General features: G+C 29.6%; 2 protein-coding genes across 2 annotated transcripts; both read right to left on the reverse strand.

The window, feature by feature from the left end:
- Positions 1–1821: 1821 nt before the first annotated feature.
- LOC105769607 (chlorophyll a-b binding protein of LHCII type 1) lies at positions 1822–2987 on the reverse strand. The gene has a single exon (XM_012590346.2). It carries the CDS (start codon positions 2720–2722, stop codon positions 1925–1927), a length of 798 nt encoding a protein of 265 aa, XP_012445800.1. The 5' UTR covers positions 2723–2987; the 3' UTR covers positions 1822–1924.
- A 6971-nt stretch (positions 2988–9958) lies between these two features.
- LOC105771150 (probable purine permease 10) lies at positions 9959–12255 on the reverse strand. The gene is made up of 2 exons (XM_012592563.2): positions 12128–12255; positions 9959–11513 (listed from the first exon to the last, which is right to left on the reverse strand). The coding sequence occupies exons 1-2, from the start codon at positions 12162–12164 to the stop codon at positions 10420–10422; spliced, it is 1131 nt and encodes a 376-aa protein (XP_012448017.2). The 5' UTR covers positions 12165–12255; the 3' UTR covers positions 9959–10419.
- Between the last annotated feature and the right edge of the window lie 5833 nt (positions 12256–18088).

The raw sequence follows: 18088 nt of genomic DNA on the forward strand, positions 1-18088 counted from the left end.
CTTTTAAAAAATGGAGTAACAGTGCAATTTTGACCCGTTGTCATAATTCAGAAAACAACAACAACATGGCCACGATCTCTACAGAGTGCAATGAAAACATGTAAATACAGTAATTATTAGAAGTTTTAATTTTTATTTTCTGATTGTTACCTTTTGTACCATACATGTGCCACTTAAAATAGTTCATTAGTAGCTTGTCTAAAATTTTTGATAAGCTTTAGGTATTATGTCTATGTTATTTTCAGATTCAAAAGGTAAGTGTTAGAGAATATTCGAAATTTATAAAATCTATTACATATTAAAAAACCATATATTCATAAAAGAATCATCCCTACTTTTAATCTCTCTTTTATTATTTTAGTTTAGTAGTGAGATTTGGGTTGATTTGATCTAATTTAAATCGGTCGGTGGCTGAATCTAGTTTGGTTAGAGGTTGGTTAATGAGTTTTTGAAATTTCAGTTATCGGGTTAATTCAATTTGAAATTAGGTAATTAATTCAAATATTTGTTGTTTTAAAACTTATGTAATATTTGGTTGTTAACTTTCAAGACTCATGTAGTGTTTCTAATGTCTTATTTGTTGTTTTCATCTCCATTTAAAGTTTTTTGAACTATTAAAAAAGAACATTAATAATGTAATTTTATATGTTTTATACTTATTTTAACCAAAAGAAAAAACATATAAATTTCGGTTAACTCGACCTGTTAACCAAAATATTTCGATTCGATTAATATATTTAAAAAAACTACGATCCGATTAATTATTAAAGATTTTTACATTTTAAATAATTCAATTAATAATAATTTAATTCAAATATTAACCAAACCGACTATTTTAACAGACTTACTCTCTCTTGGTTTTGCACCAACTATTACGTTTTCTTGCACCCTCAAGTTAAGGTAATTTAAACTAGGAATTCTTTTAGTTTCCCCACTTTTGTTGGTTGAGAGAGGCTTTGCCTCAGTAAAAAGTCATTGTTTTTATTCCAATTAACTTTTTACCTTGTTGCTTTTCATGCTACAAGTCATAGGACATTAATATAGCTTTAGCCACTTATTTTGATTGGATTTGGATGGGCGATTGAGTGTGATGTGGTGTGTTTAGTTTACTTTTTGTCTCACGCTACAGTATCGTTACAGTGTCTAATCTCACCGCCACCGCTATTTTTACACTAACTACAAATAAACGCACCGCCCATCCAAACTTACCCTTAATCTTTCAAGTTAGCTCCATCAATCTTTTTCTTTTTTTTTTTTTGTTCTAAAAAGAATGGGCTTTTTACTTCCAAAGAGGGAGAACTAGAAATTGAAAAAGTTTCCACTTACTCCAAGTGAAGTCTGAATTTTTTTTTTCTGTAAGGTCGGATTTGAATCATTACTAATTTTATTATCACTATATTAAAAGAAAATTTTACAATTTCCCCGGGATAAAACTATAAACTTTCTAATTTTGAAGAGACTGGAGGTGAATTTTAAATTCTAGAGGAAGTCAAAATGCAAATTTACCCAGTAAATTAATTTAATATTTTATAAAGTAAAAAAAAGACTAAAAGGGAAATGATCATTTATTGGGTAACGTTGGCAAAGGAGAATAGTAGTGGGGAAAACCAATATAAAATTTCTATATATCTGATAGATTGTAGTGAATCTTGGAGCTGCTGTTATCACATAATTCTCCCATTGTTTCGTGTAAGATTATTATGCAGGCCCAGATGCTATATTCAACACTTTTTAATCAATCATTTTCTTTTTCGAAATAAAATGAAGATGAATAAGATGATTAAAGCTGTGAAAAGAAGGTAGGCAAAATGCAAATGCATGTTTAGCACATAAAAATTCACCTCATGCTCTCATTGATTTGCAACAAATTTACATCACATCAACAGAGAAAACTTCAAACACAAATCACTCTCACCATCTAATCTCACTTTCCGGGAACAAAGTTGGTGGCGTAGGCCCAGGCATTGTTGTTAACTGGGTCAGCAAGGTGGTCAGCCAAGTTCTCCAATGGTCCCTTTCCGGTGACTATGGCTTGGACGAAGAATCCAAACATGGAGAACATAGCCAATCTGCCGTTCTTGATCTCCTTCACCTTAAGCTCAGCGAATGCCTCTGGGTCGTCAGCAAGACCCAATGGGTCGAAGCTGCCACCTGGGTACAAGGGGTCGGTTACCTCACCGAGAGGCCCGCCAGCAATACGGTAACCCTCAACAGCTCCCATCAAGATAACTTGGCAAGCCCAGATGGCCAAGATGCTTTGAGCGTGGATCAAGCTTGGGTTTCCCAAGTAGTCAAGCCCACCTTCGCTGAAGATCTGAGATCCGGCCTTGAACCACACAGCCTCACCGAATTTGACTCCATTCCTAGCCAAAAGCTCAGGGAAAACACACCCAAGAGCACCCAACATAGCCCACCTACAGTGGATGACTTCGAGCTCACGGTTCCTGGCAAATGTCTCTGGGTCCGCCGAGAGTCCAGCAGTGTCCCAACCGTAGTCACCAGGGAATTCTCCAGTCAAGTAAGATGGAGGCTCACCAGATAGTGGACCCAAGTACAAGACTCGGTCAGGACCGTACCATGGACTTCCAGAGGGAGCAGCCTTGGTAGCGGTTTTCCTCATGGAAACACGGCCATTGCCTTGGATTTTAGGGGCGGAAGGAGAGAGCTTGACGGCCTTTCCGGCGAAAGATGGGGAAGAGAGAGCCATGGTTGCAGCCGCCATTCTGAAGGGGAAAGATGATCTCGGGTGATGGGAGTTTGTGGTATAAGTTTTGAGAGTGATGGAAAGGGGGCAATGCGCAGGGATTATATAGGGAGCTGTGGGCGAGGTTCCTCAATCCTTATCTAGGCCAGTATCTATATCTCTCATTTCATTGGGGGCTCAAGATTTCGATATTTTCTTTGGAATTTCCACTTGGCACTCTTTCCATCCACAAAAACACTCAACGGGCAGTAGCCGATGCCAGTATCTATCTTTTTTTTTTTTTTTTAATTCTCATTTTGTCTTTGAAATTTGAATGCACAGTTGGAGATTTTGACACTCACTATAATTAAATATTGACAACCACAAATTATTAGGACAATAAACGAGTTTTGAAAGAAAGAAACTTGTTGAGCCCATATGCAGTGGATTTGTTCTTCAAGTTATGATGTTGAAATGATGGCAGCAAAATACAAGTCACTGAGTTTGAGTGGCTGTTAAGATATGTATGTAAAATATCTACATGGGGAAAAATATCTTGCGTTGCAGCAGTAGAGCCATGAAAAATACTTGAAATAGATCAAATCTGTACAGACTTTATGAACCAAATTCACCCCCCTCCCCAATAGGCTAAATTTAGTATGGAGACAGAGTTCCTTTTGTCAAGCAGGAACAGATAAACAATTTACGGTTGATAAGAAGCCAATCAGCCATTTAAAAAGCTTCCAAATCTTAGCTTTGATCATTGTTATTTTTTTTCTAATTTTGTGTTGTGTTTATAGTTGAAGCATTAACGGTATTCTGTAAAATAAAGGCAACATTATATAGACAGTGAAATGGAAATATATGTTTCTAAATGCAGACTGTTAGTATTGTTAACGTGATAACGAGCTTAGCCTTGGAACAATTTTCTCAGGAAAAAGTTTGGATTTTTCCTATTTTGGCACAACTCAAAAGCGTTATCTTATGACTATCAATGTCTGAATTCCTATTGGTTTGTAACATTTGGGATGTCTATTTTGCAATGTCTAGTTGGAGTAATTTTGGTGAAGCTGATCTATCGAAAATCTGAACCAATTTTTGAAGTGTTATTTGTTGCTCCAATGAGATAATGCCACTTGTTATGGTCGGATATATATTCCCCAATACCATATCTGCTTGGAACAAACATTATTTTATTTGTTTTTTTACTGTTTGCTTACAGATTAATGGTTGACAGAAACAAGAATCACGGAATTTAAAAGGAAAAAAGAATTAATTAAGTTTTTCATGAGCATTCAAAATTTTAAATTGTATTAATTAAGCCTTTTACTTTTTTATTTATTTATTTATTTTAACCATTACTGTCAATGATAACAATTTCTAACCTATTATTGCCAGTTAGTAAAAATTAAAAATTTCAAAAAATTATTTGAACTTTTATATCTAGAATAAATTTGGACAAATAAATAATTATTTGTGTAGGTTCATCTTGGATTTAATCTTTTAAAAATTATAAATTTTAAAATTAATAAAATGTTAAATAAAATTCAAAATAGAAAATTATTTAAATGTTGAAGTCCAAAATTATATAAAGTTTTAAAATATTAATTTTTCTTAAAAATATGAAATGTGTATCAATGTTTTAATTTTACTGTAACTTTTAGACTATATAAAAAAAGAATAGATCGTAAATATATATAATTTTAAATTTTATTGATTCTATTTATAAAGTTAAAAAAAGAGTATAAATGTAGCTCAATTGTATTCTTACACGTGTAGCACTAAAAGTACTTGAACAAACTAATAGATATTACAATTTACTAAAATAAATAAATTAGTTCTATGAACATTTCAATCGAGTATATTAATAAAAATTTTATTTCTAAAAATAATTTGAAAGAATTTTAATATTACTAAATTTGAAAAGAGTTTTAAATATAAAAATTAATCAAATAATATGAAGGATAATAATTTAAAAGGTAAACTACGTTGGTGGTGTTGGGGAGGTTTTATTTTAGTTACTCAATTTAAAATATTTTCAATTTCGTCACTAGCATTTTTAAAATTTAAAATTTTAATCCTCACCGTTAAATACTTAACGAAAAGTTGACGTGGGCCATTTTTATTGGCCTAATAATAAATTTAGTCTTTCAGTACTTACACATTTTATCAATTCAATTTGATTCTTAATCTAACAATTTAACAAATTTACAAAATTTGTCATTTAGTTCTAATTCTAAAAATTGAATAAATTTAGCTTTATATATTTACAGAATTTAAACCTTTAGAATTAGATTAAATTAACAAATTTTGTTTGAGTTTCAGAGTGCGAAGAAAACTGCAGTTAAATTGATCGAATTTTATTGGATGATGTAGGTCTCTTATAAAATTCCTAAAACCCCTTCATTAGAATTTGAATTTTAGAATTTTTATTTAGATTTCAAAAATAGTAAATTAGTTAGATATGTAATATTTAAAGCCCAAACTAATAACTAGGGTAGAAGAAGTACCTGATTTATGTAATATAAGTTTTTTCTTAGAATACAATTAAAATGTTTTGATATTTGAGGATCAATTTATAATATGAAATGTAGTTTGAGGATGTTAATGCAATTAACTCTTTTTAGATATTCAAGCGATAATTGTATGTACATGGCTGATGCCTTTGTTAGTGAGGGATCCAGCTTGGAAGGGTAACTGCAATCTGTTTAATCCGTTGGTTCGATAACTTTTTTTAATTAACTTAAATCATTTAAATCGACTTTGATTCAGTTCGTAATGTAAGTTTTTCGGATTATTAGGTTGAGTTTATACGATTATATATTTATTATATAATATAAAATATAGATATATTTATATAATTTAAAAATAATATAAAATAAATCGATTTTTTCGATCAATTCAATTTCAAGTTTCAAAAATTAATAACTGACCAAATTAATCGATTAAGTCGAGGTCAAAACTAACCAATTCACTCCACTTGACTAAACTGAAATTAAAAAAAAAAAAAACTGAATGAGTCAATTTTTTTCGATTTTTTCAACTAAAACTGAAAATTGGTCTCCATAAATATGATAGTCTAAAGCTCAAAGATTCAATGTTTCTACAAGGTAAACTTAAGGGTTTCGGTGGGAAAGTACTTTTCCAATTAGCGAACAACATATTGCTTTTAAAAAGTATTTTTTCGTCTAAATGAAAAAGTTGAGATTCGGATATTTTTGACTTTTGCTCTCAACTTTTACGTTTTGAAGTAAAATGATCAAAATACCGTTATTTATAGTAATTATATTTAAAATGTATATAAAAAAATTAGTTTCGTTTATATTTTTTATATCATTATATTAAATTATTTAAATACCATTTATCATTATATTAATTTACTTAAATATTATTCATAAATATCGTTATATTAAATTATTCAAATATCATTCATAATTAGGTATAAAATTTTAAAATATTTTATTTTTGTATCATTAATTTTACAAGTAATTTATATTAATAACTCAAAAGGTGGTTGGAATTTATATTTCATGTATCATTATATTAAATTATTTAAATATTATATAAATAAATTAATTTTTTCTTTCCAATATCATGTCTAAAATAGATATTTTAATTTTCAATCACAATTTTTTATAACAACATCAAACATTTAAAATTAACAAACCATACTTTTTTTCATAAAATTTTCAAAAACAATTTTCAACACAGTAATAATGGGGAACTAAGCCTTCATTTCTAAGGGCTAAGAAGGGTTGGATGGTTAGTTATGTCAGGTTAATTCAATCTGTTTTGAGTTGGGTTTGTGTTTAAATTTTTTAATTTTGGGTTGGTCTTATTCAATCTGTTTTCTTGTTTAAAAAATAAAATACATAAAAAATATTTTTATATTTTTATAATTAAATTTATACTATACCTCCTAGTTTTTTAATAGTTAGTTATATGTCTTGCAATTAAATCTGTTTAAGGGTTGAGTTCTCTGTTTAAATTCGAAAATTTATTTGAAATATAAAATGTTTAAATAAAATAATAATCTTGTAACAACCCAATTTTTAGTGGTATCGGAACAGTGATTTGGGATCACTAAATCCGACAAGTAAGCTTGAAAATTTAATAAATTAATAATTATGGGTCAAATGTGAATTTAGAAGAATTTTTGAATTAGTGAATTTTGTAATTTAAAAGAATTTAATTGGTAAATTGGGTCTAAAACAAGGTATCGAGACCTCGAATTTATAAGTTGAGCCATAAATATTTTATAAATATTTATGGAGTGTCATTGAGTTAGTATAAAAGTTTCGTTAAAAATTTTAATGTTTGGATAGTCAATTAATTAAAAAGACTAAATTGAAAATAGTGCAAAATTTGTTAAATTGTGATTAAATAGTTTAAGTGACTAATAAATAAGGAGGGATTTAAAAGTCAATTAGGCCTAAAGTATATGGGCTGGACGGTATGGGCAAGAAAATCAGCAAGAAAATAAGGAGAAATAAGGGAAAAATTGGAAATTTTGCAAATTAAACATATAAAATAAAGACAAAATTGAAAAATCTAGAGATATTATCATTTTTCTTCAGCCAAAACGCCATAGGAGAGAGTTTTCAAGCTGGTTTTTCATATTTGTCATCATGTAAGTTCAATTCTTGCTTTTTCTTTGTAATTTTTCATGTTTTGTGACTTTTACAATTAAGTTCAATTATTGAATTCATTTGTTTTGATTCTATGAATGATTTTGATTCTTTGAAAGTTACCATGAGTGAGTACTGGAATTTTATGATGAATTATTATAGATTTGAAGCTTTAATTTTATTATATTATGATTTTATTAAGTGATTTTAGTAGAAAATAATTTTTAGGACTTAATTGTGAAAAAGTTAGGAATTGGGGTTTTGTGCTGAAATTCTGAATATCAAAGGCTGTATAATAGCCTAAAATTATTAGATAAAGTGTTATTTGAGGAAAAAATTAGTTCAATTAAAGTGTTAATTGAGTAGGGACTAGATTGTAAAAACTGTAAGTTTTGGGGTAAAAGTGTAATTTCAAAAATTGAAGGGCATAAATTGTGAAGTGAATTAGTATTGAGTTAGATGCTAATGAATGGAAAAATTTATATTATAGATCGGGAATCTGAAGATAAATGCGGAAAAGAGAGTATCAAAATAGTCTCTGAACTTTTACAAATCCTACAAATTGGCCTAGGTAAGTTCATACGGCTGAATTTTTATGGTTAATTGTTAATGTGGGAATGATATATTGTATCAATTTGTATATTGTTTTTGAATTATGATTATGGTAAAAATGAGAAAAAAATGAGATTGTTAGTTTAAATTAAGGGATACGTAGGATTGAGTACATACGTTCTGTAATCAGTGATGAATTGACGAATAAGCCCATGGCGAATCCATGGAAAAATTGTGAAAAGTAGGTATGTTTCAGTGAAGAAAGCCATACTAAGTTGTGAAAAGTAGGTATAGTGTTTCAGTGAAGAAAACCATACTGAGTTGTGAAAAGTAGGTATGGTGTTTCAATGAAGAAAACCATACTGAGTTGTGAAAAGTAGGTATGGTATTCCAGTGAATGAAACCATACTGAGTTATAGCATTGTAGAATATTCAAGCAAATCGTGGCACCGGGCAAACGATGTACTCAAATCCGTAAGACGATCCTTAATTTGACAAGTATTTGTAAGTGCAATTGAAGCTAAATGTTGGAATATAAGTTGATATTTGATATTGAGCTCAATTGAGTAAATTCATTGTTTGAGATTGTGGTTTGTAGGAAATGTTGTATTATACTTTGAAATTTCATGAATGCTATGGTATGTTATTTTATATGAATGTTATTAAACTGAGATAATTGTGAAAATATAAATGTTTGAATAAAAGTTCTAATTCAGTGAGTACTTTCGTTCAGTGACTCATACGCATTGACGGAAAAGACCATGGTTGGACCATGGCAATATGTGATATGTGATTTCCGTATAAGACCATATCCGGGATATGGCATCGGTGTGATATATGCTTCCATGTAAGACCATGGCTAGGCTATGGCTTCGGTGTGTGATATGTGATTATGTGCAAGACCATAGTTATACTATGGCATTTTAAAAAACGAAGTACTCAATTCCGTAAGCGTTTCCTAAATTGATTAAGAAAGGGAAGAATTAGTGAAATTCTAAATTATATACTTGTTATAAGATGTTCGGTAAGAATTATTTTCTATGCCTATGAACTTACTAAGCTTACATAAGCTTGCTCTTGTGTGATTAATGTTCTTTGTAGATTGATGTGAAATAGGTGGATTCACTAAAAATGGTGGAAATTGAATTAGAAGATGAGTAAGATATGAAATTAGAGCTGAATGAGTCTATTTTCACATGAAAGAAATATAGTAAGCAAAAGAGTTGTATATTTTAGATATTTGAATTTTAGTGAGACATGGTTAGAATAGTTTTTGAAATCCCCTGTTCTGACTTTAGAAAATTATTAAAAATTGTACAGAAAGAATTGGAAGTTATAATTTATATTTCTATATTCCTTAGTGAGTTTTTTTTCAATAGAAACAAACGAGAATGTTATCCGAATTCTGTACAATGAGATAATTAATTTTTAGTGAAGAGGGGTCAGAGCTGTCGAACAATGAAACAGGGGAGACTTTAAAGAATAAACTGTACTAATTGACTAAACCAAAAATTCTGAAAATTTTATGATAAGAATATATATGAGTCTAGTTTCAGGGAAAATTTACGGATCTAAATTTTGAGTTTTGTAACTTGAGTTATAATTAAATTAGTGACTGTTGCGCAGGTGGACAGTTTTATTATGAATGGTGAAATGAATTTTTTTGATTTGTTTTAGTATTCGGAAAATTATTAATGTTCCCGGTTTGGACCCGAACTATTTCTATTGCATGATTTAGGGTCTCGAGATTCCTTTTTAGGGGCATATTGAAAGAACGTGAGTGAATTAATTTTAAAAGAAAATTTTTATGCTCCGAACTAGTAAGTTAAGTTAGGTAATACCTCGTGCTCGACTCCGACAAAGGTCTCAGGTAAGGTGTGTTGCAAAGCTCAAAAAATAAGCTTGAGCAAAATTTAAGACTCGCTTTTATTTGAGCTGAGTCTTAGATAATATTTTTTTTCCTCAAAGTTGAACCCAAGTTAAATATACATTTAATATATATTTTAAATATAATATATTTATAAATTATTTTAAAGAAAAACATTGCGTGGCACGCTTTCTTCGGACCTAAGCAAATATTAAAAGACTTGGAACCTTGTTTCAACATGACTCGACCAATTGATCATGTCCTCATCATTTATTTGTATTGTTCAACTTTTTACAACAACAAAAAGAAGGCACATTGTTCTATTCATTAATGGTAGAGTCACTTGCTGTTGTCTAGCTCAAACTTCAAACGTCAAAGGCAAAAGTACGTTCAATACATTTACTACTAGATGTAATGGTAGAGTCACAAATTCAACTTATCTGTTGGATTTTCTACCACAAAGATGAAGATGATACATTCAAAACCACCGTACTTACTGAATATGAACCGGTCATACTTCCAAGCCCGATCAAGATCATTTTGTAGTATAAGGAAACATTAAGCATATGTATTGCAGTAAGCATATGGTAGAACATAATAATAGAAAGTTGAGTAAAAGCTAGTCTCAGGCTTTGACTCAATGATAGGCAGCTGCACCCTGCAGTGCTGAATGTTCGGATAACCCTATGCTAGAAGAGTTCAGAAATTTCACCGGTGTTTTCGGTCTTCGGCATGTAGTCATCGAGATATTGCTGATAGACATAGGAAATGAAGCCCCAAATAGCCAAAACCATAGATATCACCTTTATACCATCCATTTTGTCATTGAAGACAAAGACTGCAATTATTGGAACTATAGGCAAACCAAGTGCACTAATGGCAGTGCAGAAGAGGGCAGACACCTCCAACACTAATCCTACTGCACCAATGTAGAAAACAGCCCAACATATAGCAGTCCAAATCAATACCATGAGATAGGAAAATTTCCCAAGCCCATATTCATCCATTTCTCCGCTAAACCCTTTCCAATCTCCGCTAGCAAAGAAGCCCACTAGTATAGCACTTGATGCAACGAGTGATTGGCACATCACCAAATCCAAGACAACCTTAAATGACCGCCTTACCACAAGCTTTCGAAGCGCAAACTGCTGTAAGGCAACTAACAGTCCAGACCCTGCTGTTCCCAAAATGGTGCATATGAATCCAGCGGCACAATGTACTTGAGAAACTCCAGCAAGCCTTGAAGAGTTATTATTGAATACAAGGAGCACTGAGGAAATGGTGAGAAGGACTAGAGAATTGATGATGAAAGGAGTGAACCTTTGGGAATTAAGGAAGTAGGAAAAGAATGCATTAAAAGCCAGCTGAGATGCAGCAATGAGGGTGACAGTAGATATAGGAAGATACTGCATGCCAACTGAATAAAGAAAGCCAATTCCAGCTGACATCAAGCCGAAGGTTACATAGACCAAACCCAGCATCATAATTGATGGTTGTTTATTACTTCCAATGCTACAATGATTTGCAGTGAGCATTTTGGGCCGAGAAATGCAATAGAAAGGGACTAGAATAGGGAAACCTGCAAATTGAATTAGTGTTGATAGCCATTTGCTTTTTCCACCTTTGTCAAAGTAAAGTCTTCCCAGCAATGCGGCTACTGATTGGCCGCAGAGGAGAAAGATTATACAGAGCAATATGCAAATCCAGCGCTTGTATTTCACAGATCCCAACTCTGTTATTACTTGGTTGGTGGCATTTCCATTTTCTTCCTTAGCTTCTTGAGCTGCCAAATATCAAACATGATGTACTTGAGTCTCAGTATTGAATGAAATTTGAAATATTCTTTTTCTTTAATGTAAGTTGGTGATTCTAATATCAGGCTAGTTCAATCCCCAAGTTTAAGCTTAAAGAGTGTAGACAATTTGATATCAAGATTTTTCTTATTTCTGTCAGACTGGAAGATTGATTTTATACTAAAATCCATAGATAAAATCAAACTGTTTTGAGTTCTTTTGGAGGAGAAGCATTTTCCATCTTCCAAGTTTGGTCTAAATTCAACTTACTATACATTGATCAGTACAAAATAGGAGAACTCTTAATCATATAAATCAACCCAATTTCTAGGCTTCAACTATCAACATGCTTAGTTTGAAACCTGGTATATATAATATATTGCTGTAATAATTATATGTATGCATAATCACCTCTAAAGGTAAATTATATATATATATATATTCCCGGTAACTAAAGAAAGCCATAGACACTGATGAAACACATAGTGTAGTGGTAAAAAGTTTTTTTTAATTAATAAGAAAATCAACTTCTGCAACTAAAATATCATATGAACATAACTTTGGGAAGGAAAAAAAATTGCAGAAAAGTAAGGTGAAGATTTACCTACGATGGGTAGTTGAAAATGCCGAGTTTCTGCCATTTCTTGCAAAGGATGATTATCCAGCACAATATGGTGATGGTAATAAACACACGCATATATTATGCCTGGTTGGTGTGGACTTTTCAATGGTGTCATGCAATTATTTGCGTGAACTTAATTAGTGTTAGAATTTTGACTAATCCAACATGAAAATACTGATTACATACAACAGAAGCGACTTCAATAAAAATTTAAGTAGTTAATACGATATAAAATATATAAGCACGAATTATTAATATTTTAAAATTTATTTACCAATATATAATACGAAAATATAAATATAATATGAATATATAATTTTTTATTTAATTTAATATCTATAAATAATTTAATATATTTTAAATAAGTTATATTATTTAATTTTTTTTTTTAAAATGATAAATATTGAGATTTTAACTAATTTACCCACTTAGAAAATTGAGGTTCTAGAATGTAATTTCCATTTGACTATGAGTAGAGTTGATTTGACTGTTTTGACGCCTTGTTCCTGTGTTTTTATATTTTGGTCAATGATTCACAAAGCAAGTTGAAAAGAAAATTAATTGGGGGGATTATTCTCCTGAAAAGTAATATGAAGTTGGACCCACTGCTTTTAATTTCGTAGCGGCCGCCAAAGGAGGCCAGTAGGACTTACTTTACCTTTTCTTTGTCATAAAATAATATTATTTTTAATTCCAATTAATTATAAATCAAAATATTTTTCATTTTATGGGATTAAAGGTTAATTTTTTAAAGAGAGAAATGGCATATTATTTGGAGAATTCCAGACTTTGGCTTGCAATCCTGCGACAAGTTGTATGGTTTCTTTGCTGTACGCCGAGTCTGTCAAATTCAATTGTATTGCTATTTATACGATAAACATGAAAACGAAATAGCTCCTGCACGTAAACATTGTACTATGCCATCAACAACAACATTAAGCATAATCAATCAACATCATTCTTATACTTACAACCAATGAAGAACAGGTAATAAATTGATTATGATATTTTTATCTTTCTTCATCACATGGAAAATCCCGAACTAAATAACCCTATTAAGTATGAAATTGTTTAACTTACATTTAACAACTTGTTATTATTGCAATTCACAAGACATAACACTATGAGTTGAACTCTTAAAATTTAGAACAATTTGATTTTCTTCTCTATATAATTCTGATAAAGACATTGCAGTATTTCATGCATCATAAAATAAAACCAGTAGAGAAGCAAAACCCAAGTCGTTTCAAATGCTATTGACAACATCACATACTTTCATTGATACTACAACCTAGACCTATCCATGGGCCAGGCCCTAACAAAATTATAGGTCCGTTTGATAGGCCCGGGCTCGACCCGACTTGAAAAAACGGGCCTAAATTATTGCCCAAGCTCAACCCATATTATAGATAACAAACCTGAGCCCAACTCATATTAAAATTATTTTATTTTATTTTTATATAAACAATTAAAAATATAATAAATCAAAAATACTAAAAACATTAAAATAAATGTTTCTCAACAAACAAATTGAAAATAAATTAAAAAATATCTTTATACTTAAATAACACTAAGACAAGTGCAACTTAACAAGCAAATGACTTTAAAATAGTAGTAAAATTAACAATAAAACAAAAGTTCTACAATATCCAAACAATAACAGCAAAATAGTAGTAATATAATAGTGAAATGACAACAAAATAGTGAAAAAAACAGCAAAACAATAGTTTTTTTTTGTGCAAATTCGGGTTAGGCCTAAGCCAAAAGAACCTTACCTGAGGCAGCCCATTTTTTGAGATTATATTTTTGCCCAAACCCTCCTACTTTTCGGGCGGGCCTTCGTGCCGGGCCGGGTAATCTTGCCCATGGACAGGTCTACTACAGCCTAACCTGTTTTAAAATTTACCATAAATTACAATGCAATAAATTTGATATCCATTATTTCTTTATAGGTTTTTGAAGCGTTTTTTATTCTTGATTTGTTTAGAAGTCTTTCCTTTTCTAAACATTCTATCAGATGTTCCAAGGTGAGGTTGTAATTTTATCAAATAACGATATCGATTTTTGGTACTTTTCAACATATAATTGACTTAAAATGCACCATAATATCATGAATTTTTTCATTTTATGGCATATTTGATATAATATATATATGATCAATAACGCAAGACTTATACTGCATTCAAGAAACATATTTACCTACCTAATTCAAGATTCATTTACTATCACGATAATCAATTGTTGAACGTCAAATTTGATCACCTAATTTAATTAGTTTTAGCATTTAATGTCTAGGGTTTTTTTTTTTGCCTATATATATGAATTCTATCCAAAAAGAACTTCATTCTAAGCCATTTAAAAGGCTAGTAAAGCATTCCTTTTTTCCACCAATGATAAGTTTCTGTTCCATGTGATTTCTGGGCCAAATCAATCGCCTTTTGTTTTTCTTTTAATACATCTAGTTGGTCATAGACCTCATTGAAATCTTTGACAAGCAAGTTGATTCTTACCTTACAGTAAGCCTCAACAGGAGCATCAGTGGTTTTATTAAAAGGTTGGTTTGGGTTTAAAAAGCGTTTAGCGACAGATTCAACAGACGGATGACCAAACGAATAAGGTTTACCAGCTGGTAAGAAAATAATAAAAAGAATCTCACCACCACATATAGTGGAGAGCTTAGAGATTTTCTTATAAATTCCTGTACATCGTTTTGAAAATGAGATGAGCCTATCATGCTCAATTTTAATGATTTTAATCTCAATTTTTTGTTTTCCCCTAGTTTTCTTGCCCGAGCTTGCCATTGCAAAAAAAGATCAAAAGACAAAAGAAACAAACAAAAAAGTTAAAAATGAATGTTCTACTAGCCTTTTAGATGGTTTGGAATGAAGTTCTTCTTGGATGGAATTTATATATATAGGCAAAAAAAACTCTAGAAATTAAATGCTGAAACTAATTAAATTAGGTGATCAAATTTGATGTTCAATAATTGATTATCGTGTTAGTAAATGAATCTAGTCTTGAATTAGATAGGTAAATATATTTCTTGAATGCAGATAAATATTATGCTATTGATTGTGTATATATTATATCAAATATGCCATAAAATGAAAAAATCATGATATTATGGTGCATTTTAAGTCGATTATAAGTTGAAAAGTATCGAAAATCGATATTGTTATTCGCAAAATTAGAAGCTCACCTTAGAATAACAAACATCATCATACTTTCAATGGTAGTACAACCTAACCTATTCTAGAATTTACCAAAATTTGCAAAGCAATAAATTTGATATCAGTTATTTCCTTATATGCTTTTGGAGCATTTTTTTCTTGATTTATTTTGAATTATTTCCTTTTTGAACATTTTATCAGTTATTCCAATGTGAGCTTCTAATTTTACCAAATAACAGATATCGATTTTCAACATATAATTGACTTAAAATGTGCCATAATATCATGAAATCTTTTTCATTTTATGACATATTTGATATAATATATATACGATAAAAACACAAGATTTATATTGCATCAAGAAATATATTTACCTACCTAATTCAAGACTAGATTCATTTACTAACATGATAATCAATTGTTGAACGTCAAATTTGATCACCTAATTTAATTAGTTTCAGCATTTAATGTCTAGGGTTTTTTTTTTTTGCCTATATATATAAATTTCATCCAATAAGAACTTCATTTCAAACCATTTAAAAGGCTAGCAAAGCATGCCTTTTCAATTTTTTTGCTTGTTTCTTTTTTCTTTTGATCTTTTCTGCAATGGCAAGCTCAAGTAAGAAAATTAAGGGAAAACAAAAAATTGAGATTAAGATCATTGAAAATGAGGACGATAGGCGCATCTTATTTTCAAAATGACGTACAAGAATTTATAAGAAAATCTCTGAGCTCACTACTTTATGTGCTGGTGAGATTCTTTTTATTATTTTCTCACCGACAAGTAAACCTTATTTGTTTGGTCATCCTTCTGTTGAGTTTGTTGCTAAATGCTTTTTAATCTCAAACCAACCTCAATGAAACATCTGATGCTCCTGTTGAGGCGTACCATTTAAAAAGTCACCACATCTTTTTAAGTTGTTTTATGTATTTAAAAAGTCATGTGGTCATATCCTTTTTGATAAAACTTCAAAAAAAGAAGAAGATGGCCACAATAAAATGCATGCATTAAGAGCAAATAAATTAAAATTAAATTTGATTATACATTTGCATTTTTGCTTACTAAGTTTGTGTAAATATTTACGATTATAATTAAATAAAAACTTAAATTTTAGAAATAGTATAAATGTTTTTTAAGTAATAAAAAGGAAAGGTCATAGCGAAATTAATCTAAATGTTATATTTAGATATATTTTACATGTAAAAAGTTTTAATTATGGTTTAACGATTTATTTTTAAGTAATATAAAGAAAAGGACATAACGAGTTTTGCTATAAAAATTCTAAATGTTATGCTTAGATATATTTTAACGTATACGCGAATTTCTAATTTTGTTTTAGCGATATATTTTATTAAATTAGGATATTGTTTTGTTTTTCTTATTGGGATATTATAACAGAAGAAGATTATTCAATATTTTTTTAATTAAAAAACCCATCTATGGAAATTCAAATGAGTACCCATAAAATAATACAATAATAATACCCAATAAGACAATGATATTACTTGACGGAAGCACCATGAAAATGAGCTCAAATGGTTGCTTAAAATTAGAGAGAATCAAGTTGTGCCAACAAAACAATGTTAAATTTTTACCATATTAGGAAAAATAAAAATAATGTATACATGGTAGTAATGAAGGATTAATCAGTAATACCATAAATTGACAATAGACGACCCTTCAATTTTTCTTAGTTTGTTCTTCTCAAGTGTTAATATTATATTAATTTTGCCGACATAGCAACACTAGCGGTTATTGTTGTGTTAAGTTAATCAAGAGGATTTAGTAGTGCCTATAGAAGGGATCCATATTCTAAGCTTTTGAGTGCAGTGAGTTTCTTCAAATTTCTCCCTTCTCTTGTTGATTTGTTTTGTTGTATGGTGGGTATGGATGCTCAGCACTCTTATCGTCAATAATGCTGTCGACATTCATGATTAAATATAATAAGTCCATTACTTGATTACTTTGTGATTGCTTTATTTAGTAATGCATATTGCATGCAAAATTCAATTCAACAACACTTAACTTTACCTAGTTTAAGAATATGACTGATTAATCTTGCAGTATTTTAAACAATTTCTTTATTTGTAATATTTTAATTATTATAGATGTTAAATAGGATATCTTATATAATTTTTTGAGATAATTAATTTATAATTATGTAAATAATATAAAGTTGAACTGAATTTAAGTTTAATCTTCATAAATTTCAATCAAAATTAGCTTTGGCTTATTCATGACCATATTTAGGCGTAAATTATTGAAAAATTAAATCAATTGAAAAATAATATTTTAATGATTTATTTTTTATACAATTTAATAATTCAAAGTAAAAATGATAGAATTTTTCTTTGAAAAAGTGTGGAAAATTGTAAGTATATAATAGTTACTTATCACTTAATGGAAAATATTTTAATTATTTCAAATTTATTTTATTTATTTTAATATTATATTATCCTATAAAAACTTTATGTTTAATATTTAACTTTTAGTGAAGTTTTTAAAATTTAAGGATAAAATTTATAATATAATTTTAATAATTTAATTATATTTCATAATTAATTTTGAATAACATATTAAATAAATTTTATAACTTAAAATTTCAATTTATTAAACAATAAAAGTTAACAATAACATCAAAAGGATATTTAACATATAATTGCTTTAAATATTGATAAGTAAAGCAAACGTGAAATGAAAAATTTAATGCTTTTAAAATATTTGGCTAAGGTAAAATTGTGGTGCCCAGAAATAAGTAGTTTTAATTACACT

This window comes from Gossypium raimondii, chromosome 5 (assembly GCF_025698545.1).
Source record: "Gossypium raimondii isolate GPD5lz chromosome 5, ASM2569854v1, whole genome shotgun sequence".
Taxonomy (NCBI): Eukaryota; Viridiplantae; Streptophyta; class Magnoliopsida; order Malvales; family Malvaceae; genus Gossypium; species Gossypium raimondii.